The sequence below is a fragment of the Acanthochromis polyacanthus genome, chromosome 5 (genome assembly GCF_021347895.1).
Source record: "Acanthochromis polyacanthus isolate Apoly-LR-REF ecotype Palm Island chromosome 5, KAUST_Apoly_ChrSc, whole genome shotgun sequence".
Classification (NCBI taxonomy): Eukaryota; Metazoa; Chordata; class Actinopteri; family Pomacentridae; genus Acanthochromis; species Acanthochromis polyacanthus.
Window position 1 is genome coordinate 10785341 of NC_067117.1, and position 21209 is coordinate 10806549.

Below are 21209 nucleotides of genomic sequence, written 5' to 3' on the forward strand. Positions count from 1 at the left end.
GAGTCATAAGCACAGCTTATTAGTTTGGTTTTCATTCTCCTAAATAATTGCTACTATTATATGCTTGTATTTATCAGAATATCGAACAAATGAACACATGCATGTCACACTGCTTTGACAATACAAGTGACTATAGTTTCCAACATGGCCAAAAAATCAGCTTTTGTCTACCCTTTGCTACTTCCCATATTACCCAGGAATTCACTGTGTGCTGCTATCAAAAAAACATCCTGTACATATCAAGTACTTGAGTTTAGATCATCACCGTAATTAAATCAAGCAAAGCCTGTTATAATGCTTGTAAATAAGAAATCCGGACATGAACTCGATGTTCCTGCAAACAGCCTGAATTTGTTGTGAGTCACACTTAAGTACTTAAAATTAAGCCGGCACAATGTTTACCGGGTGTCCAACAGTGTGTTTCTTAGCTGTTTAAGAGAAACTATTACTTGGTCAAAGTTTGACATGACAAGTAAAAGGGTTTAATTTTCCTGTTGTGCTCCAAAGATCTTTGAGCTGACAAATTCTCGACAGTTAATCCACACCTGACCAGTTCAGACACTTCTTGAACCAGTGACAGCAAAAAGCAGCCCTAAACTGCAATTTTATTCAAATGACACAATGCCAGAAATGGAAAGAGAAAGACGAGAACAGGTCGCTGGCAGAATGGATGCCGACTTGTCAGATAAAACTATAGCCAGGAACTTTAGCGTCCACAACTCCACCATTTGTCATCTAACAAATGGCGTCAGACAACTCTAGGTGGACGTGTCCAGTAATGTGATCCCGTCCCTCAAAATATCCACCAACTTTTCCAAACCTTTTAGGAGGAGTGAGGCACAAGTCAGCTTCAACTACCTCATTAATTCTATCTGTCGCAAATGTTACTGATTTGTGATATCTGGTCTGTGACCCCACTCTAATCTCCCTATTATCAGTTCCAATATCGTGCATATTTGATTGCTTCATGACATTCTTTTATAGAGATACTGTATGTTGGAATGTCATATACTAATTTCCCCATGTTAAAAACAATAGAAAGACTTTATGTTGCATTTATATTTTTGTGTGTATTAGCTTCTATGATGCTAAGTTGTTTTAAGGCGCTGGTTCGACAAAAACCTTCAGGTCACGATCAGTCCCTGATGGATCCTGTTAATGACACTGACCAATAACATGCATAGTGAAATGTCTGCTTCTTTTTAATGGGTGCATTATTCACCCTTTTCCAGTGACGCCAGTCATTATATTCTTCTTCCAAAGAACAACTCAGCTGAAACCAAATACCCAAATATTTTATCTTTATTACTGAACCTTTATTCTTGCTTTTTGAACAGAATGCTTGCTTGCAGATAAACCTCTCATAATTGCATGTTCAGCTCACCTGCTGTGCGCTGACTTTACATCTACGCAGGCTGGAAGCCTTTGCTTTTCCTTTAATTAGTACCAAATTAGGTCATACTTTCCAAGAAACTGAGAAATAACTGAACCACAAAAATCAGCTGATGCTTGATATTACTTTTCTATTTCTCAAAAAAAAAATCACCATATCTCTACTTAATTAGGACAACTGTGGATTTGTGCAACCTGGTATTTATTTCATAATACTACAGACATACTGGAATTGACAGGGGATTCCTCAAAGGACACAAGGATGAGGCTACTGTTTATAGACCATCTTTACAAAACTATTCTCCAAAAAGATAAGTCACCTGAAGTCACTACATTAGGTTTCAGGTGATAATCATACTAGAAGTATCTTCAGCAAAAAACAAACAAACATTGCATCAGCTTAGTGGCATCTTCTCATCTTAACAGATGATGCAGGTTTGACTTCTTTTAACAAAACACCAACAGTGACAAGAATCATGTAAAGGCTGGGATGTCTCACTTGTCTCCTGCACAAACTGTGACATGACTGAAAGCTGACACCTCGTTTTAATTTGAGTAGAAACATCAGTGGGATATGAAACAGCGCCATGTTATTCAGTTCCTTCACAGGGATGAGCGATCTTCAGATTCACAGACGACTGTTTGTTCGTGGTATGTATGACACACGCTGGCCCATCCCTCTTCTGGCAGTCCACATTGTCGTTATTCCAGTTTATACTAATCCCCAAAACACAACATACTTGCATATCGGGTTTTGTTACATTGATTCGGGTTTGTGTGATGAAACGAATAAGTACTTGTGTGATCTAGTTACAGAAAGGTAGTTTAAGTTAATTTTTCTCCAAAAAGACAATGAATGAACTGCTGTCTGTGTGATACATTCACTGTCTGTAAGGAATTTTTTTTCTCTTGTTGCTGTAATAAAACAATATAAAAACATTTAAATATCATTGCAATTATGCTGTACCACAGTTCAATTTAAAACGTACTAATGCTGTTTTGCCCTGACTGTTTCTGTTTGAAAGCAGCAATGTGATGACATGCTTTCTTGTTAAGGTAAAGGAATTAATACTAGTTTCAAATAGATTAGTCCTTCTTAAATAGTGTAAAACGTAGTGTTTGATTCCAGTAGTCAATGTCTGACAAGTCCAACAAGTGTCAAAAGAGGATTCAAAAATATCTTGTAACCAGTGTAAAACTATTGTTGGATGAGGCAGAGCCGCTATAGGAGTGCTAACAGAGTCCTATAGAAGAGATAAGAAGCCATTATCTGTGGAGTCTTGCTGGTCAGATTTGCCACCTCGGGAGCTCTTGCTGGGGTTTGGAGTGGTTGAATATTTCGGGGGGTATCTGATGAAGAGACGGTCCTCCTCCTTTTTAATCCATCTTAGAAGCTTAGTGATGGCTGTAATTGCACAGGCCTTTGTAACCAGAGGGCTGAAGCAGGTGTACAACTCAAATTTGCTCGTAACCTAAAGTGAAGAGGAAAACGGACATGTACAATGAGGACGTGAAACAATCTGTCACAGTTTTGATTACAGGAAAGTCACACATATTGGTAAATACACTCACTTTCTTGCTAAGTTAGATGAAAAGATCTCTACATGTCATCATTATTCATTAACTACAAGGCTAGACAAGCTGCGAGCTTAGCATAACAACTGAACACAGGAGGCTCTGTGCACAAAAGAAATCCACGTTCCACCTTCTTTAAAGCTCACTAATTAACAGATTATATATGTACAGTCACTCTACTAAGAAACAGTCCTTCTATAGGTAACGGGAATAGCCGCTGTCCTTTCTTAACAGGCTTTGTGCTAAGCTAACTGCCTCTTTGCTCCAGCTTCACACTGAGCAGACAGATGTGAGAATGCTATTGATCTATTCGGTGACAGTATTCATAAGTTACACATGGGAACAACGAGAATGTGACCACAAACAAAGCCACATACCCAGGCTAGCAGAGTTTCCCTCTCGGCGACGTGGTAGATGAGCTTGAGGGGTCGTGAGGTGCTGTGGATGCGGCTGTGCATGTAGCGATACAGATCCAGGAGTCGCATTTTCTCCTCTTCGCTGCTGTACGGTGCCTCCATCTCTGGGCTACATGTAGCAACAAATTTTAACATGTCAGACAAGTAGAATCCATGAAAAGGGCAAAAATACTCAGACACAAAATTAGTAAATAACAAACATAATTTGAGACAGTGACAGGACAAAACTGCACTGTCAGAAGACAGAACATGACATCCACGTTAGTGGGAGGGAAACTTTTTCTCTGTGTAGCAATTTTCTGAATGATATGTAAATGGAATAACAATAATAAACGTAAAGATGTAGGATTAGTTGCATGATGAACTTTATGCTTCCAGTTTAGCTTTTTAATTAAACACAGCTGGATGTCTTCCATAGAGTAAATTGGCTTTTGCATTCACTCTTAATGAACTGTCAGATCACTAATATTTTTTAAGAACAATAAAGATGCAACTCTACAATTGGGGAACACATTTGTTTTTTGTTAATACAAAAACTAGGTTCTTATAGCCCTCCTGTGGTTGCATGACATCGACAATAAACAAACAAAGACACACACACACCTGGTGAACTGAGTGAGCTGGCGGAAGTTGTCTGGCACATCAAAAGGCTTGTACATGAAGTGTCTGAGGTCTGAAACTCCCACCTGGCTCACGCTGTACGACTGAGCTTTAGCGATGAGGCTCAGGGAGTTCTGAGCCACCATGGCCTCCTCTATCTTCCTCTTGCACTCGGCCACAGCATAGAAAGCCTCCTTGTCTGTCGAGAGCAGCAGCAGACAAACAGTGCAATCTGGAGGGTCCAGGTAAGAAATGTATGCATAAAAGTAACAGTCAGGATTAAAGAGTGGGAGGCAGATAGGAGTCCAGATCTCCCCGGCCTGAAAGGCAGAGGAGGCTCCAATGAGGTTGAGCAGAAGGTGAACGTCAGCTGGCTCCAGCCTTGTGTCCTCAATGACAGTCTTTTCTTGGACGATAGTTAGTAATTGGTTCTTGGCGATGAGGATGGAGAAAACCAGATTGGGTGTGATTGCTTTCTGCAGGATCTGGCTGAGAGAGTCCCTGAGAGAGGAAGCTAGAGGCAAGCAGTGCACTGCTGCCAGCAGGAAGCTGGGGTCCGAATCCACCAGATTGAGGAGGCCGTCGAGGATCTTCTCTGAGCCTGCTAGGAGTCTCCTCAGGTCATAGTTTTTCTTGTGTTCAAAGATGCGGGATATGCTGGCCTGGGTGAGCATGCTGATGATCTGATAGTACACGTACATGAGCTCTCCACGCAGCTGCTGCTCAGACTGGCGGCTGCTGGAAACACACACCAGCACCAGAGGCCCTTTCTGTAAAAACACCACAGTGTGCTCCTCTAAAAGAAGGGAGACAAAACGAGGGAAAAAGTTGGACAAATAATACTGGAAGCAACAATAAATGTCTGCTTAAAGCGATACTTTATGGCTCTGGGCTCAAGAATATCTGACATCTTGTGGACAAGGAAGAGAGTACGGATAATGAATGTAAATATATCAATGTCAAATAACTACAAAGTCAATGTAAAGCAATACTAAATACATGGGCTTGTCAGTGCTCATTGTATTTCAGACACTGTTCTCTGTAGAGGAGCATGTTTTGCAATTTGTCAATAATTAACTCTACAGCATGCCAGAGGTGGTCACAAATACTGGTTCTTGCTGCCCTTGCTCTTATTCACGCCTCCAAAAAATGTCAGGTCACGTGTAAACCAAATGGATACAAACAACAATGCCGCAAAAGCTACGTCACAAAAAATAAGCACAGATAAAATCTGTTACATTTGCATCACAACTGAGGCCCAATACACTCACCTGAATAAACTGAGCGGATGATATTATCTCCACTTTGGACAAACGACACCAGCGCCATCATGACTCCCATTGTAGATGACAGAGCCTCTTCACTGCCGTATCGGGAATAAATGGGCTTGCCAGCTTCACTTAGCACAAAAACGTGCTTCCTGTGCTGCCGCCAGCTGTCAGCTGTAACATCCTCATCACGATGAGATGTAAATGTAGGAGATTCTTGGGTTCCTGCCTCCAACAATGGAGAAGATCGCCCCTTCACACCAATACCTTGTTCCTCCAGCTTGGCCTTGGCCAGCATTGCAACAACAAACTCGCCAGAGTCACTCTTGTCATTGTCAGCAGCAGCATCCTCAGTCTCTCTGTCAGCTGGCTGAGCACACACAACGTTCTGACGCTCAGAGTTTTCTGTCTCCTCGCTCTCTAGCTTCATTAACTGGTTAGAAGGGGGGTCCGCATCCACGCTGGGTTCCTCTGCTGTAACATCTGATGGCTGCGAAGTCGCAGGCTCATCTCTGTTAACAGTGGTGCTGTCGTTTCTCTCCACTGGATCAGGAAACATGTGATTCCCCAAGAGGGAGAGAGAAGTCGCCAACGTGTCAGCTAAAATTAAAACAAAACTAAATTATGAAATGAATGATGAAAATGAAGACTGAGATGAGAATAGTTTTAATGTAGGAATATATCTGTTATTTACCAATTGGATTGCTCTCAGATGGGGGATCACAAATCTTCACTCCCAGTGCCTCTCCTTCTTGGTGATTGGCTCTCTCCATGATAACATCCCAATCACTGGAAAAACAAAAACAATTATCAACAAACAGCATTATGACTACTGCATTTTAGTGATTGAAGCTGAACATTGAGACATGATGCATCTCGAGTCTTTTATGAATAGGAGCACTCACACTGGACCAGTGAACAGATCACATGATTAGGGAAGAATTACAACTCAAAGATAATAAACAGGCTGTGGAATTTAAACCTGATTATAGCTTCTAGCCGTCTGCCGAGTATTACACTACAGACAAACAAGCAAATTAATAGTTTACCGACAGAGCAAAGGAACTAACGCTTGTTTAATACCAACTTAAGATAGTTAAGCGGCTAACGATAGGGTGTCTGCTAATTCGTACACGTCGAAGAAAGCTTACATGTCTATTGTAATAAATGTTTGACTGTAAATTCCGGTGCCACTCAGTATATGTTGACTGGAGTTACATGGCTAACCCTACCTGCTAGCAAGCGACACACAGATCAATTTCATGGCCTTGGCTTAACAGTGCTCATGCAGAAAGCCGCGGTCGTCTAAAATTGGAAAGATAAACACATTGAATGATACTTACGCTTTAGTTCCGTCGAGACGTTGGGTTAAATACCTAATTTGCTACATTAACTTTCATCGGCAGCCCCGTTGCACACAAGCTGTCAAGGATGAGAGGCAGAAAACAAATTTTCCTCTTACCACAGCAGACATCCGGAATCGCGGATGACAAGTCCGGCTGACCAATCAGGTTGCTGGGTGGCTCCGGCTGGTCCCGCCCCCACAGGGTACGATCCGTACTGCAACGTAAAGCACTGCGTAAAGTGTTTTAGCTGGGTAATTTGTAGCTAGGTAAGCGAAATATGCGGCATGTTCCGTCATTGCAGGATCTTGATAGGCGACACTACAAATGTGCATTGCATTGACCTATGCAATAAAACTGTGAACAGGAAGAGTCGCCTGCTTTTCCAGAGTAAACATTAGCTATGTAGCTTAGCATAGTGACTCGAGAGAGAGCAGCAAAAACGTTACTGTTCTCCAGTAAACTGCCCTTTTTCACCCAATTTTTCGTGACCTATAAGGGGTGTAATGCATGTCCGGAACGATACGATGTTTCTGGAGGGCTAAACCAACATTTAAATTATTTCTAGACGCCACCGGTGCAATCTGGTTTGATAGAACGGAGAAGTACAGCGGAACAAAGCAGTGTGCGTTTAAATGCAGGATTTTTGTAAGCATTTCGGCCACACAAGACATGCCCGTACGATCACATAAAATACATTTATAGACGGAGCTCGCTTCTGGGTGACATGTAGGAAAGCAACATCGAATTTTGATTCCAACAATTTAAATAAAGACAGCGAATTTAGTTTACTAATGGGGGAAACTGGTGTGAAGCAATCCAGCACCACCGAGAAAGGCGTGAAGTGAGCAAGCGCTCGTATTTAGTGGAGCCTGTGTATAACTCTTCAATAATATACTATAGATATGTGGATTTTAGAAGGCTTTTATTTTGAAATGCCACATCAAATCGACCCCAAATTGAGTGGGGGTCTTCCTGGGGTGGTCTACTACAAGACTGAGGTGGAATGAGTCTGTGGGAACTAGCAGTTTTCCTGTAATATGAATCATAATTTTGCAATAATATACTATAGATATGAAGTTTTTAAAGGCATTTTATTTTGAAATGCCAAATCAGATTGACCCCAAATTGAGTGGGAGTCTTCCTGGAGTGGACGACTACAAGACTGAAGTGGAATGAGTCTGTGGAAACTTGCAGATTTCCTGTAAAATGAATCATAATTTTGCAATAATATACTATAGATATGTGGATTTTAGAGGGCTTTTATTTTGAAATGGCACATCAGATTGACCCCAAATTTGAGTGGGGGTCTTCCTGTTGAGGTCTAGTACAAGACTGAGGTGGAATGAGTCTGTGGAAACTAGCAGATTTCCCGCAGTTCTATATTACCGTAATGTCAAGCATACACAGGCTCCACTAAATACGAGCGCTTGCTCACTTCACGCCTTTCTCGGCGGTGCTGGATTGCTTCACACCAGTTGGGGGAACTACTTTGCTATTCCAGGCTGGCAGTAGCATTCCATGCCATATGCTAAATCATTTGATATATAGGAGACACTGAATTAATATAGCAGAGAAATAATAAAATTTATGGTTTAGCTCAAGCAGAAATTGAACGTTACTTTGGTGGCTGCGTACGTTGTGAGGAAGGACGTCTGCGTACTTACGTCATTTCCGACTTCTCAAACCTGTTCACATAAACATCGTAACGGTAGAGATGGGGAGCAGGATAACACCACCAAGCCAAAGTGATGATTTTTAAACTCTCCAGCGGTCAAAAAAATTCACCAAATTCATTTCGAGTTAGCTGGATAGCCGGACACCATGGAGGAGCCTTGGGATTTTGAGTTTTTGTCCCGCATCGCTGACAGCTGCCTGTCGTTTATCTCCGAGTTTGTGGACGACTGGCTCGCCAACGACATGAGAGTCTCTATATTCAAAATCCTACTCAGCTGGTTAATTGTCAGCCTCATCGGAATTCACTTTGCGTGGAAAGTCTACGGGAACACAGTGAACGATATGTATTATCGACAAGGTGAGTTTGATTCGTCCTTATCAGGCCAGGACTTGCTAAACCCATGCTAGTCACGTTAGCCTGATTTCTGTGTGTTGCTGTTCAGGGACTGGACAGAACGGAGGCACACCTGATACAGCTCCTCACCTCAGTGGATGGTAGGTGTCCCATTATATGGTCATTTACTCAGGTAGTCTACCCACCCTACACTCTCCCAAAAAACTACAGTCAGTATTAGTGCAGAAGTTGCACCTTGGATCTTATATAGTCTCCTTTCTAATTGTTAGTTGAGTCTTTGTTGCAGAATTGAATGGATGTATTGTATTAAAACTATCTCAGCTAAAGCTACAACATTATGCCACCATTATGCATAATCCGTATATGTAAAGTTAACAGGTAGTCCAAACTAACAGCATCACTCAGCAATGTTTAATAGCAGAGAATTGTAATCTGAGGAGAAGACATCCATCCCAGTGCTTAGCTAAGAGGCGTACAGTGAGAGAGACACTGCTAACTGGTTTGGAATCAGCAAATCAGCTGTCTATTATAAATCAGGAAGAAAATGCAGTTATAAAGCAAAATAGAAAGAAAACAATGATCACAGTGGTCAAATAATTATTTCCAAATCTGTATCAGTGATGATGGTGGAGTATAAAGTGCGTAATAGTTTTATAGATGTTTAATCATACTTAAATGCAATTACTGTTACCTTTTTCTGTTATTGTTTTGGTCAGTAATGACATTGTGTTGTCCTTGTAGGGAAAGTCGAGCAGGAGACACCCTGAAGACTCATCGGGATTAACAGGACATCGATCTTTGGACTTAATCCAAGTGAGGGCTGGACAATTTGCATCTCCCAGAAACATTAGATGCAAGTTTTTGCCTTCAGTGCAAAGAAGACTGTCTCAGGATGGCCTTACCGTCTGCCAATCCCTCACTGAAACATGACTTTTTATTCATATCAACAGTATCATGCTGAGCAGAATCTTATTCTGCATTAAAAAAACTAAACTGATGTTTGGTTGATCAAATGGTCCACTTTTTTACTTTAAGTGGGTTCATTAGAAAAGTGAAAAATATTCCTGGGTTTGCATGTGAATTAGGCGGGCTGGGTTTGATGACAGACATTAAATTTTCAATTGTGGGACCATACACGAGAAACACTTGATGTAAATGGTTTATGGAAGGACAAATTACTGTATTTTTCATGTTCAGACACAGGATCTGGGAGACAGATTATTTAATGGTAAGACTGACTTGCAACAACAGGAGTGAGTGACTGAGTGCTGTGTACGTGCCTAAGTACTGATACGAGTAATACTTTGCAGTAGACAGGGTCATTTTTAACACTGTTACTTAATGAATAATGTGCATGGCCCTTTGGAAAACAGACACATGAAAAGCAGTTCACATCTTACATATTTTTGATTCCTCACTTGTTTCTCATGTAGGAAGCGTTGTGTGCTTGCAGTGTCAGTCAAAAATATCCATCCTCTTTAACTTTTTCATGTCTGATTGTTTTAAATGTTGACTTACAGTAACCTCCTGTGCCAGTGATGATAATTGTTTACAAATTGATCAAAACTAAGAACAAACATATACCGCAATGTTAAGTACATTCACCCCATTTACAATGATTCACCTAAATTCCACACATTAAAGGACTAATGTGTGGGATTTAGGTTAATCTATTTGCAGAAATGAAATAAAATATTCCTATCTTACATCGTTTTTTGAGTGTATAATCATTTGATGAGTGGTTGAGTTGCTGTGACTTCTTTATATCTTTAGAGGGATAGACCCATGTTTCTACAGAAAACCAGAACAGACAAACCGACACTGGCTCCAGTAGCACCTTTCACAGTTTTAGCAGTATCTGTATGTTCTTCTAAAGGCTGAGAAGAGGTGGTTGAGACAAGTTGTTTGCACTTGGTTACAATCTGCAATGTCACCACTAGATGCCACTAAATGCTACACAGTGGACCTTTAAATGGCCAAAAGCAGTTTAATCAATTTCTTGGCAAAAATGACAGCATTCTTAATAAGGCAAGGATGTAAGTATACTCTAAAAGTATTGAAAAGTAATGAAGGCAGTGCAGTAGCTGGACTGTTACTGTCACACCATATTGGCTATACTGCAAATAAGCAGAACCCCTCCAGCCTCAAACATGAAGCAAGTTGGTAAATTGTGGGAAACTTGTGTTGCAAATAACAGTATTAAATCTTGGAAGAGACCTGCTGCATTCTGCAAGAAAAAGCCAAAAACTGTTTAGAAATGTATTATGTTCGTGTCCTGGAGGAGCCAGTTCAATGTCAACATCTCAGTCCAGTTTGTGATTTAAAGGACTTGAAAGTGGCTTTCAAAAGCACTTAAGACAGTTTCACAAGGATCAACTGGCAAACAAAGTGTGATGTTAATGGAATGATGAAATCAACCTAATGATGTTGCAGTGTTGCCAAAGATGGGTCTTTACTTGAGGAATATGAGCACACATTTTTTCCCCCCATTTTGACAGTATTTTTCAGTCATGTATTAAAAGCTTATTAAATCCACTGTGATTTTTAAAAACATAATGAAACATGAAAGGGTCCAAACAGGTGTTTGATCCTTTTTATGAGCTGTTAAAACTTGTATTACTATCATAATGGCAAAGACAGCTCTGCAGTACAAGACAACGTACTGCTGTGTGTTCACACAAGTTTGAAATGATGCACATAGTCCTTTTCAGATGAACTGAACAACAAATCATCACCATCTTTTAGACACCTTTAAGATGCTGGGGAGACCAGCACCAGGGCTGGAAGAATCTGTCCCAGTCCATTAGATTATTTGATTTGGTGTGCTTTGGAATTATTTAATATTAATGGGTACTGCTGGAATAAGTAGCATGTGCACATCCATTACATTGGTGCAGGTTAGGCCAGGTACAAGTAAACGTTTGCCAGCAGAAAGACGAGACAAAAACGTGTAGGAATCATTGTTGATAAGGAAGTTGTCGATGTCCAACCCCTGCGATCGTGCTTCATCACACAAGCCTCCATCAGTAATAGCCCCTGCTGCTTCAGTGGGTCCGTCCTGACCGTCAGTGCCACCACTCAGGAAGACGGGACCATTAGGTGGGAGATTCAGACTTCCCAGCTCAAGTCCCACTCGCAGAGCCAGCTCCTGGTTTCGACCACCTCGACCTTTGCCTGTCAGCTCCACAGTGGGCTCACCTCCGGCTAACAGACACGTGGCACCCCATCCCTCTGTGCGCATTTCATCCAAGACCTGCATGGTACGGCAGAGATCCCAGGTCTCTACACCGACTTCTGGCCCAAGCCTCAGCAGCTCAGCAGCAATCTCAGGAGGAGGTTCTTCTCGAGAGCTGGCGAAGCGGGCCAGAAGGCCATAAAGCCTAGAGACAGACTTCACATCGCCACACACTCCTGGTGAAAGCACAACAGGCCGGAAGCCGAGCTCTCGAGCACGGCGACCTGCACACTTAAGAGCAACGCTGTTAGAGCCAATGACGGCATTGAGAACGTGTGCTGGTGAATCAGATTCATCCTTATTCTCTTTCCACCGGGGCCCTGGTCTTCCAAGAACATCCTTTACTGATGCTGGTAGAGAGTCCAATAGCTTGTAATGTTCAAGGATGGACAAAACTTCCTCAGGCCAAACTTTGCTCTTTACTGTGGGGCCACTAGCTATCAAATCGAGTGGATCCCCAATCACATCGGACAGGATCAGGGCAACCACCTGTAAAGAAGTGATAACAGGAGTGATACTTGAGCAATAAACTTGAATGACTTCTTTTCAATAAATAGGTGTTTAAAAAATATAGGTCAATTACCTGCGCGGGGTGAGCATGATGTGCAAGACCTCCACCCTTTAAGACAGAAAGGGCGCGACGAACAGTGTTCAGCTCTTGAATAGTGGCACCAGCAGCTGCAAGTTTGCGAGTCACATCCAGTTTCTCTTGCAGTGAGATTGGTGGGATTGGTGCAGGTAGCAGTGCGGAGCCTCCACCTTGACACAGATGAACCACCTCGTGTTAAAATTTACCTTTTATTGTATTTAGCTATAAGGATACGTAATAAGTCAAACTGTCACCTGAAATGAGTACGAGCAGCAAGTCTTTCTCTGTTAGCTCACTGGCTAACTGCCTGATCCCTTCAGCTGCATTCTGGGCGTCAGCGTCAGGCAAGTTGTGTTTAGCGCCTTCCATTACTTTGATGCGACTGTTTTCTTTTAACAGCAGATGGCTGTGACGGAAGCAAGAAATTCTATTATGCTTAATCTTATTTTCTAGATAATTTGTTAACTTGTTTGTTTCTGGTATTGCTGTTTACCCTTTCCTGTGCTGCTGCAACGTCTGCTGAATCCCATGAGGCACGCTTATGACTCCTTTTACTAAATGATCACCCACGATCCTCTCCGCCTCAGCAGCCATTCCCAGCACGGCTTTCCCAAAGCCCACCAGGTGCAGGTTGTGTTTGAGTGTGAATTTGTGACCATCAATAATGACTGAGTCCTCTTTGCGCTCGATGCTTTGCCGGACCACAGTGTCTGGCTGCACAGCCTCCACGGCAGCTGCAAACACTTCACGTGCCCGTGAGTCCATTGACATTTTGCACAATGCAGGTTTTCTCCTGCCCACGAGGGCCAGAAGAGGCAGAGGCCGGAACAGGGAAAGAACGCGGGCCATTGACAGTTCAGTGGATCTGAGCAGAAACTTCCTGAGGGAATAAAAATTTGAGTCATAGTTTATAAAGACAGCATAAAATCACATTACATGCATACATGTAGCACAACCACAATAAGCAGATGAAAAGGACAATGTGATATTTTAGAGTAATTTAGAAATGATTTGGTGGCTGTTGGCCACTTCTGTCTTGCAAAGGTTTAACTGCATATACAGTTATTCAGTATATCATGTGCTAACCTCAAAAGTAATCTCTGTGGAAGACAGTGTGGACTCAAATTTAAGGCTGTGTTCAGTCATTGCTCTGATTAGTAGCTGAGCAAATATCTTGCACATGATTAAATCAGGGTTTAATGGTGAGTGGAGCTGTTTTATCCCTATCTTACCCACATGAAGGAACATTTTCTCAAGTATTACCTGCTGGAAGATGCACAGTCTTTTGCTTATTTTGTGTCTATATCAACCAAATTCTCACCAACAAAACTGCCTTCATCATCGAAATTTTGCAATGACATTTTGCTTTAAAACTGTGCTTTCTCATGAGGCTGCCTACCTGTAAAAGCTGCCAACAGGATATGAAACCCGTGGATTCTTGTGGAAAGCTGCTCAGTGTGCTCCAGCTCAGCAGTGAGGCAGCGTTGCAAAAATCTGACCGGACACTGACTGGAGTTGTGTACCCTGTGTTTAATGATTGACTTGAAAGGATCACAGGCCACATGAAAGCACTGACCACCCAGCTCTGAATCTGTGTCTTCAGCTGTGCATTTTTTGATGATTTTTTTGAATGATGGCCAAGTGATATCAAAAGTCAACTCAGTTCAGCCAAATGAAATGATGAGCACAGCATCTGGCCAACTTTGGAGCCATTTCGGCTGAAGTGTCATTTAACGGGTACACAACTAAATGTTGATGCAGTCGCGGAATTGAAAAGCCAAATTTGTCAATGAAGCATGTAAAAATAGATGTGCTTTGTTTGCTTATGATAGTCTGACTAGTGAAAATGTCAGGTGAGTCGTAAAAGCAAATTATTTTTAATGCAAAATGTTGGAGATTCAAAACTTTGTTTCAGTCGTGCAAGATAATTCAAGTCAGTCTTGTTGTTTTTTTATATGCATTTGCCCACATGCAGCGCCATGAACAGTGTAACGAATCTGTTGTCATTGCGCCTACATGTTGAGAATTTTCCAATGAGAATTTTCCATTAATAAGACGATAAAAGACAAAAATTACAGTTGTGTAAATTATTATTGGAAGACACAGAGCATTGATCTGTAAGCATTGGTGGAGTTCCTGTATTTATGTAAAAATACTGAAACCACACTGTTACAAGTAAAAGTCTTGTAATTATTTTGTTAGATAAGCAAAAATATGTAAATATGACCAAGAAAATACACTTAAAATGTTAATAGTAAAACTACTTAAGGCAGAATAATGTCAGCTGCGAGTAGTGTACAGTTACAAGTTACATCATTATTATATTATTATTCTTCATGCAAAGCAGGATTTTAATGTTGCTCATGTATGAGGTGGAACTCATTTCAAACTATTTTTGTACAAGACTGCAACTAATGACTGTTTTAGTGTGGACTGATCTCCTTCTATTTTCGCCTTTAAATATAGATTATGTGGCTTGTGAAAATATTTGAAAATAGTGATCATAACTCCTCGGAGTCCAAAAGTGACACCTTCACAATGCCTGAGTTTGTCCAAACCTATAAATAATTAGAATTACTAAAATAACTAAAGCAAAAAGCAGCAAACCTTCACATTTGCGAAGCTGGAAAGATGAAATCTATTTTAAAATTAAAACAATGAATTAAATGTTTAGTAAAATAGTTGCCAAATAATCTTCTGTCAATCAACTGATTAATTCAGTCATTTTGGCTGTATTTGTATGAAACGTTGAGGACTTTAAATAGTAGTAAAACATCAGATTTCATTGGCTATTCACATGTTTGGCAGATTTGTAAAGTTAACTAGTAACTAAAGCTGTTACATAAAGGAAGTGCAAAGTACAATATTTCCCTCTGAAATGTAGACCAGTAGAAATTTTCATGAACAGAAAAGACTTGGGTAAAGTACAAGTATCTCAAATTTTCACTGAAGGACAGTGTTTGAATTTTCCAACCACTTGTTTTAATATTTAACGCCATTTAAGGTTACTGTGGATGATGCTGGAAATCACTGAGAAAGTCTGAGATAAAGTACTTTAATATTCATTGCCTCTCAATATTTGCATTATTTCTAATGTGAACAGTAGGGCATTTGCTGTTGTGTAAAATTTCAAATAACTGTTTACTATATTAAAATTATAGACCACACAGTGGGAACTTAATGCAGCAGAAGTCACTGTGTCTTCATTACTGAGATTCAAAGCTTTCGTTCAGTACTTTGTGTATACCAACTCAGAACTTCTTGACATTTGGGATTACTCTGTGTTCCTCTTTAAAACACCCCAAAAGTGTAGGTAGGTCGTGAAGGTAGCACACTGTCAATTCCATAATTTTAGCAGGATGACCACTGGTTATTGGCACTATGGCATGTTCTCTACCTCCTGATTCCTGCTGCAACTGTGTTTCCACAGATTTTTTATTGTTCAGCAATCTTCCAGTATTATTTCTTTGCTAATTGCACAATTACATTTTGAAATTCCCCTGGAACTTCTGTTCCATGTGGAACCATGATGCAGACAGACACAGAACATATGTCCAAAATTGAGGGAGTTCTGCTGTCACAGGTCATGTTATAACCATGTTAATGCAATTAGGCTAATTGGAAATCACAGGTGTACTCTAACTTGTGTCAGCCATCACAGTTGGATGCACTTTGCATTGAGTTTCTACACTGGGGCCTGTATTTTCAATATAGTCTCTCCAAAGTATCTTTTTTGTTTAATCATAATGCAAAACACTCTCCTTGTCAGCTTATTTAGAGGTCCTACAACTGGAAATTATTCACTCACTTCTAAACTATACATTTAATAAATGGACAGAACTAAAATAAACATGTTTGATTAGGCTGCTTGATATTTGGGAATAAATGAAACCAATAAATCCATTTAATTAGTTTTTATTACTTTGTATCATACCATATTTGTTTACAGGACTTTAGTTTCCTCATTCACTGTGTAGTTTTACTGTTAGCATTTGACACTCTATAGTGATTTTTTTCAGTTAAATGCATTTTTAACCATAGTATATTATACACTTTATTGTGCACTTTTTAATTAGTATATTTTCTATTTTCTTATTTGCATTGAGGTGGTGGTCACTTTACTCGTTGTGCTTTGCTGCTGTCACAACTGCATTTCCACTTGGGGATTTTTCTGTTCCATACTTCCATGCCATTACAGTTAAAATCCTACTCACGACGTTCAGCAAAAACACATGAGCTGCAAACAGAGAAGTTAAAGTTGGTTCCTACCTCAGACTGAGAGGACATAGCACCTGCTGTTATTTTCTTCTTTACTTCTCCTGCGTTCAGTTCGCTGCCTGGAGCAAAGCCTAGAAGCTGTCAGTAAACACACGCAGGTGAAAAGCGGAGAAGGTGCTGGTGGATTCGACCAGACAACAGTTACACTTTGTTAAACATGTTTCAAACAGTAAATTAATCCAGTTCAGAAGGCTGCAGGTGACAGATAAAAAAATAAACATTACTTTATTCCTTACTTCCTTTACTGCGCAGGGTTTTTGTATCGATTAATAACACTATTCCGTCTATGTTTACGGTACTAGCAGTAGGCAAGTATCGCGATAACTTCTTATCAAATCGCGTGTTTTTCGACCCAATGCGCGTGTCAGGTGATGAATATGCGCGTAACCGACGGCGGTGCGTTTCCCTCCCTCCTCACTGCTGCGGAGAGAAAAAAAAAGTATCACAGGCGGGATTTCGTCGCTGTTTTTGAACTGCATAATTCTTTAAAATTAACTTTTAGCTCCGCTGTAGCTCATAAGTCCGACGGAGTTGGCATACGTGATATCTGTGAGGCTTTTTAAAGTGAAACGAGGGCCCGGTTCCCCTCACACACAGACAGGCCATCATGAAGCTAACGGACAATGTGCTGCGGAGCTTCAGGGTTGCTAAAGTGTTTCGAGAAAACTCAGACAAAATTAATTGCTTCGACTTCAGTTCAAACGGAGAAACTATTATTTCCAGTAGCGACGACGATTCGTTAGTGTTGTACGACTGCCAAGAGGGAAAGTAAGAGCGGATTATGTTGATTTTACTATTACTGTTTTTGACGTTAGCTGCTTGCTCTGCTAGCTAGCGAGGCCTAGTGCACTGCGTTAGTGTTCAGCAGCGATTTTATGAGATTTAAAATGTCTGTGTGTATGCACTTTCTGAGCAACTGAAACATTGATTCTCTAACTTTCTCGTGTGTTAAGTTTTTACTAGTCAATGATGTGCTTTGCGACTATCATCATTTGAAGAATGCCTTAATTTTTGGAAGGCGGTTACATTCGTATTTTGTACGTTTGAGTTGATTAAAACCTTAAGTTGGATTAAAAGAACTTCTAACTTATAAAAATAACTTTCCCACAACTATTCTGCCAGCCATGTTACATTATAGGCCTAACCAATGCAAAAATGAATCGCAAGTCATTTTACATTTTGATGATTTGTTAATCACTTTACAGCTAAAATGATAGAACATTTGTTGATTCCAACTTAACAAGTATGAGGACATGCTGTCACATTTTCAGACCATTGTACACTTAATATCTCAAGGAGATTGTGTTGGATTCACAACACAAGCAATTTGAAAGTGGTTAGATATATATTTCTGATTTTATGTAGGTCAAACACTTAATTAGCATGTCATAAAAGTATCCAATCATACATGTACTTGTTGGTTACAGCCTTGCCTTTCTTTTGTAGTAATTTATCTGATTTACAGGCTAAAGTAACACATGCTCATAATAAAATTCCAGCACTCGCATAAGTGTCTAACGATTGGCACTTCACATGCCAGAAAAGCTTAAAACTTCTGGTTAAGTGTGTAAATGCTATGTGTTTGTATTTTAGTCAATTGGCTTGTGGAGGCTAAATAAATAATTTTCTGAACTGATCTTTTTTCTCTTTGTGTAATCTTATTTATTGCAGACCCAAGAGAACCCTCTACAGTAAAAAATATGGAGTGGATCTGATCAGGTACACACATGCTGCAAACACTGTGGTCTACAGTTCCAACAAAATCGATGGTATGTTGATGAACTAATACTTGCTGGCAGTTTGGTGATGTAGCAAGAATAAGTTTGTGTTGAAGATGATTAGTTGGCATGTTGAAGAAGTTGTTGGATAATGTGTTATTTTTATGACTTGATCTAATGTAGAGATGTGATAGTGTTTAGTAGTGAAAGTCATTCATAATGGCGTTGCAATATTGCAATATTAGAAAAATCCTAATTTCTGCAATAATGTTTTTTTAACATGTTTATTCTATCGGCATCGTGATGCATTTTACTGGTTGGACTGTAGAGATATTTTCCAGTGGTCGCTGCAGACAGATGTCATACGCCTGCGGACGGCTGCTGTCAACTTCCCACTGCTCACTTTGGTCTGAGGTAGTTGTTTGTACAGTTTGAGGGTCTGTGATTCTGCCCCATACAGGAGCTAACTGTACAAGTGACTGCCTTGCCCACGGTTGAGTCTACTCATCTGACCTGCATGTAAACAACTTTACACATGAATGCTTGCTTGTTTTTTGCTGCTGCTGTTTGTGTTTAATGCATGGCATGGCAATAGTGTCCACAGTTTAATGGTGTTGCTCCTTTTCTTTAAGATACTATCCGGTACCTGTCCCTCCATGACAACAAATACATCCGCTACTTTCCTGGACATAACAAAAGGTGACAACTGGACTCATGATAATTAGTTGATTTTATTTACTACTTGTTAGAAGTCACTGTGTCCTCACATTATTTGTGTTTTTTTTTTTTGTTGTAACCAGAGTGACGTCGCTCTCCATGTCTCCTGTGGATGACACATTTATTTCTGGTTCATTAGATAAAACTATCAGATTATGGGATTTGCGGTCACCTAACTGTCAGGTAAGTAGCTTTGCTTTCTGCTCTCATTGATGTTGTACTAGTATATAATTTTTATCATTGCATTGGTGTGGATTTGTATAAACGATAATGACCTTCTCTTGTCTTCGATAAATTTTAGGGTCTGATGCACCTGCAGGGGAAACCGGTGTGTTCCTTTGATCCAGAGGGCCTCATTTTTGCTGCTGGAATAAATTCAGAGATGGTTAAACTTTATGATCTGCGATCATTTGACAAGGTAAGAGGGGTCATATGTGAGAGATAGAATGGTATATTAGGCAAATTGTTCATGGATGTAAAATAACTTGAATATCTCTATTGTCCACAGGGTCCCTTTGCAACCTTCAAGCTTCAGTATGATCGAACATGTGAGTGGACGGGACTCAAGTTTAGCAATGATGGAAAACTCATTCTTCTCTCTACTAATGGTGGAGCCCTTCGCATTTTAGATGCTTTTAAGGGTGCTGTACTACATTCGTTTGGGGTAAGACACCAACTATTGGGCTTTCAAAGTCTAGAAATATTTATATTATGTTTCTTGTGATAACATGAGTCTGTGAAAATTTAAAAGAAATGATCTGTTCCTCATAGTCAGATTTAAAGACCAAAATTTTCAAAAACTGATTATTGATGTTATATGTCTAACTTGAAGTTTCAGATTTTATTTACACAAAATACCAGCTCAATGACACTGGTCTTCATTTACACACAGGGCTATAACAACAGTAAAGGTGTGACACTGGAGGCTTCATTTACTCCTGATTCTCAGTTTGTTATGATCGGTAAGTTAACCTTTCTGTCTTCCGGTTGCCCTAATACTGAAAATACATTGTACATTATTTTATTTTAGGATCATAAGCTACATTGTGACTGTTTGGGCAAATGAGAATACACAGTCAGGATTATGGACAAACGAATATAGCATCATCATGTTGCACTTTTTAAACAAATGTTTGTTAATATATTTCAGGCTCTGAGGACGGGAAGATCCACGTGTGGAACGCAGAAAGTGGCATGAAGGTGGCTTTATTAGACGGGAAGCACACAGGCCCGATCACCTGCCTACAGTTCAACCCCAAGTTCATGACGTTTGCGAGTGCCTGCTCCAACATGGTGAGTGTGGGTGGCGGTGTGGATTGAGGAAGTTCATTCCTAAGTCTTTCACCATCTTAGTTGTCTTTAGGGAGTCGAGCACTGATAAAAGAGGTGTGTGTGGCAAGTAAACTGGATTTTAGTTGGTTAATGTGTTGCTTCACACTTCAGCCTAAAACTGCATGCACTTCATTCACCTGTACGCTGTGTCTGAGTGACTGTAGGAGTTGTACAGTGACACGAGTAGACGTGTGATTAGTGCATTTTGGCAACCAACAGTTTAAGACAAATGAAGAAAAAGGCAGCACGGAAGTAAGTTGTATGCAGCTGATTTGTATCTAATAAAAACATCTGGCAGTAGTTAAGGAAAATACTTTGATCCATTTATTTATGATAAATATTGGACGGTTGTTCAATACTGTGGACTGCATACATGCGCACGTATTCAAGTGTCACCATATTTTGTCTTTCAGGCATTCTGGCTGCCCACCATCGACGAGTGATGGCAGGAGAGTGAAGCAGAGGTACCAGCAGGGGGCGGGACGGTCGGATCTCTGCGGATATCACAGAGAGTGTGGAGCAAATCTAAACGAAATTGTAAATAAGGAGTTCACAGAAATAGATCACTTTTCTATTGTTTTTTTATATTTCTATTTAACATTAAACTGTTTCTCTGTAAGATGTTGGTTTTGACTTAATTTTTGTGTTAACTATGTATTTGTCCTTATTACAGTTGGATTTTTACATTTTTGTAACTCAAGATGGCTTATAGTT

General features: G+C 40.3%; 4 protein-coding genes across 8 annotated transcripts; 2 read left to right on the top strand and 2 right to left on the bottom strand.

The window, feature by feature from the left end:
* Window positions 1–1284: 1284 nt before the first annotated feature.
* Window positions 1285–6751, bottom strand: mon1bb (MON1 secretory trafficking family member Bb). 3 transcript variants are annotated; one of them, XM_022208001.2, is made up of 6 exons: window positions 6595–6751; window positions 5946–6040; window positions 5255–5794; window positions 3987–4779; window positions 3345–3492; window positions 1285–2864 (listed from the first exon to the last, which is right to left on the bottom strand). In XM_022208001.2, exons 2-6 carry the CDS (start codon window positions 6022–6024, stop codon window positions 2637–2639), a joined length of 1788 nt encoding a protein of 595 aa, XP_022063693.1. In that variant the 5' UTR covers window positions 6025–6040; window positions 6595–6751; the 3' UTR covers window positions 1285–2636. The 3 variants fall into 3 exon arrangements, with proteins under 3 accessions (XP_022063693.1, XP_022063692.1, XP_051804795.1); XM_022208000.2 differs by having other exon boundaries at window positions 5255–5851; XM_051948835.1 differs by lacking the exon at window positions 6595–6751 and having other exon boundaries at window positions 5255–5868.
* A 1497-nt stretch (window positions 6752–8248) lies between these two features.
* tcta (T cell leukemia translocation altered) lies at window positions 8249–10332 on the top strand. The gene is made up of 3 exons (XM_022207999.2): window positions 8249–8629; window positions 8715–8766; window positions 9368–10332. Exons 1-3 carry the CDS (start codon window positions 8419–8421, stop codon window positions 9408–9410), a joined length of 306 nt encoding a protein of 101 aa, XP_022063691.1. The 5' UTR covers window positions 8249–8418; the 3' UTR covers window positions 9411–10332.
* Window positions 10333–11205: 873 nt separating this feature from the next.
* On the bottom strand, window positions 11206–17058 carry glyctk (glycerate kinase). 3 transcript variants are annotated; one of them, XM_022207994.2, is made up of 6 exons: window positions 16953–17058; window positions 16720–16806; window positions 12944–13330; window positions 12705–12856; window positions 12445–12620; window positions 11206–12350 (listed from the first exon to the last, which is right to left on the bottom strand). In XM_022207994.2, the coding sequence occupies exons 3-6, from the start codon at window positions 13297–13299 to the stop codon at window positions 11460–11462; spliced, it is 1575 nt and encodes a 524-aa protein (XP_022063686.1). In that variant the 5' UTR covers window positions 13300–13330; window positions 16720–16806; window positions 16953–17058; the 3' UTR covers window positions 11206–11459. The 3 variants fall into 3 exon arrangements, with proteins under 3 accessions (XP_022063686.1, XP_022063685.1, XP_022063683.1); XM_022207993.2 differs by having other exon boundaries at window positions 16965–17056; XM_022207991.2 differs by lacking the exons at window positions 16720–16806; window positions 16953–17058 and adding an exon at window positions 13850–14567.
* A 79-nt stretch (window positions 17059–17137) lies between these two features.
* On the top strand, window positions 17138–21114 carry wdr82 (WD repeat domain 82). Its single transcript, XM_022207997.2, has 9 exons — window positions 17138–17496; window positions 18400–18497; window positions 19079–19145; window positions 19247–19346; window positions 19465–19581; window positions 19672–19827; window positions 20056–20125; window positions 20314–20456; window positions 20909–21114. The coding sequence occupies exons 1-9, from the start codon at window positions 17336–17338 to the stop codon at window positions 20936–20938; spliced, it is 942 nt and encodes a 313-aa protein (XP_022063689.1). The 5' UTR covers window positions 17138–17335; the 3' UTR covers window positions 20939–21114.
* Window positions 21115–21209: the final 95 nt, after the last annotated feature.

What these genes read in the sequence shown, in the direction of transcription:
- glyctk (XM_022207994.2), bottom strand. Translation starts at nt 13,299, where the DNA reads ATGGCCCGCGTTCTTTCCCTGTTCCGGCCTCTGCCTCTTCTGGCCCTC. An exon ending in TTGCAGCAGCACAGGAAAGG is followed by an intron (nt 12,857 to 12,943) that starts GTAAACAGCAAT and finishes CTTCCGTCACAG; the next exon opens with CCATCTGCTGTTAAAAGAAA. An exon ending in GCTGCTCGTACTCATTTCAG is followed by an intron (nt 12,621 to 12,704) that starts GTGACAGTTTGA and finishes ATCTGTGTCAAG; the next exon opens with GTGGAGGCTCCGCACTGCTA.
- wdr82 (XM_022207997.2), top strand. Translation starts at nt 17,336, where the DNA reads ATGAAGCTAACGGACAATGTGCTGCGGAGCTTCAGGGTTGCTAAAGTG. An exon ending in TGCGGTCACCTAACTGTCAG is followed by an intron (nt 19,347 to 19,464) that starts GTAAGTAGCTTT and finishes GATAAATTTTAG; the next exon opens with GGTCTGATGCACCTGCAGGG. An exon ending in CGAGTGCCTGCTCCAACATG is followed by an intron (nt 20,457 to 20,908) that starts GTGAGTGTGGGT and finishes TTTGTCTTTCAG; the next exon opens with GCATTCTGGCTGCCCACCAT.
- mon1bb (XM_022208000.2), bottom strand. Translation starts at nt 6,024, where the DNA reads ATGGAGAGAGCCAATCACCAAGAAGGAGAGGCACTGGGAGTGAAGATT. An exon ending in ATCTGAGAGCAATCCAATTG is followed by an intron (nt 5,852 to 5,945) that starts GTAAATAACAGA and finishes TTTTAATTTTAG; the next exon opens with CTGACACGTTGGCGACTTCT. An exon ending in CATCCGCTCAGTTTATTCAG is followed by an intron (nt 4,780 to 5,254) that starts GTGAGTGTATTG and finishes CCCTTCTTTTAG; the next exon opens with AGGAGCACACTGTGGTGTTT.
- tcta (XM_022207999.2), top strand. Translation starts at nt 8,419, where the DNA reads ATGGAGGAGCCTTGGGATTTTGAGTTTTTGTCCCGCATCGCTGACAGC. An exon ending in CGATATGTATTATCGACAAG is followed by an intron (nt 8,630 to 8,714) that starts GTGAGTTTGATT and finishes GTTGCTGTTCAG; the next exon opens with GGACTGGACAGAACGGAGGC. An exon ending in GCTCCTCACCTCAGTGGATG is followed by an intron (nt 8,767 to 9,367) that starts GTAGGTGTCCCA and finishes TTGTCCTTGTAG; the next exon opens with GGAAAGTCGAGCAGGAGACA.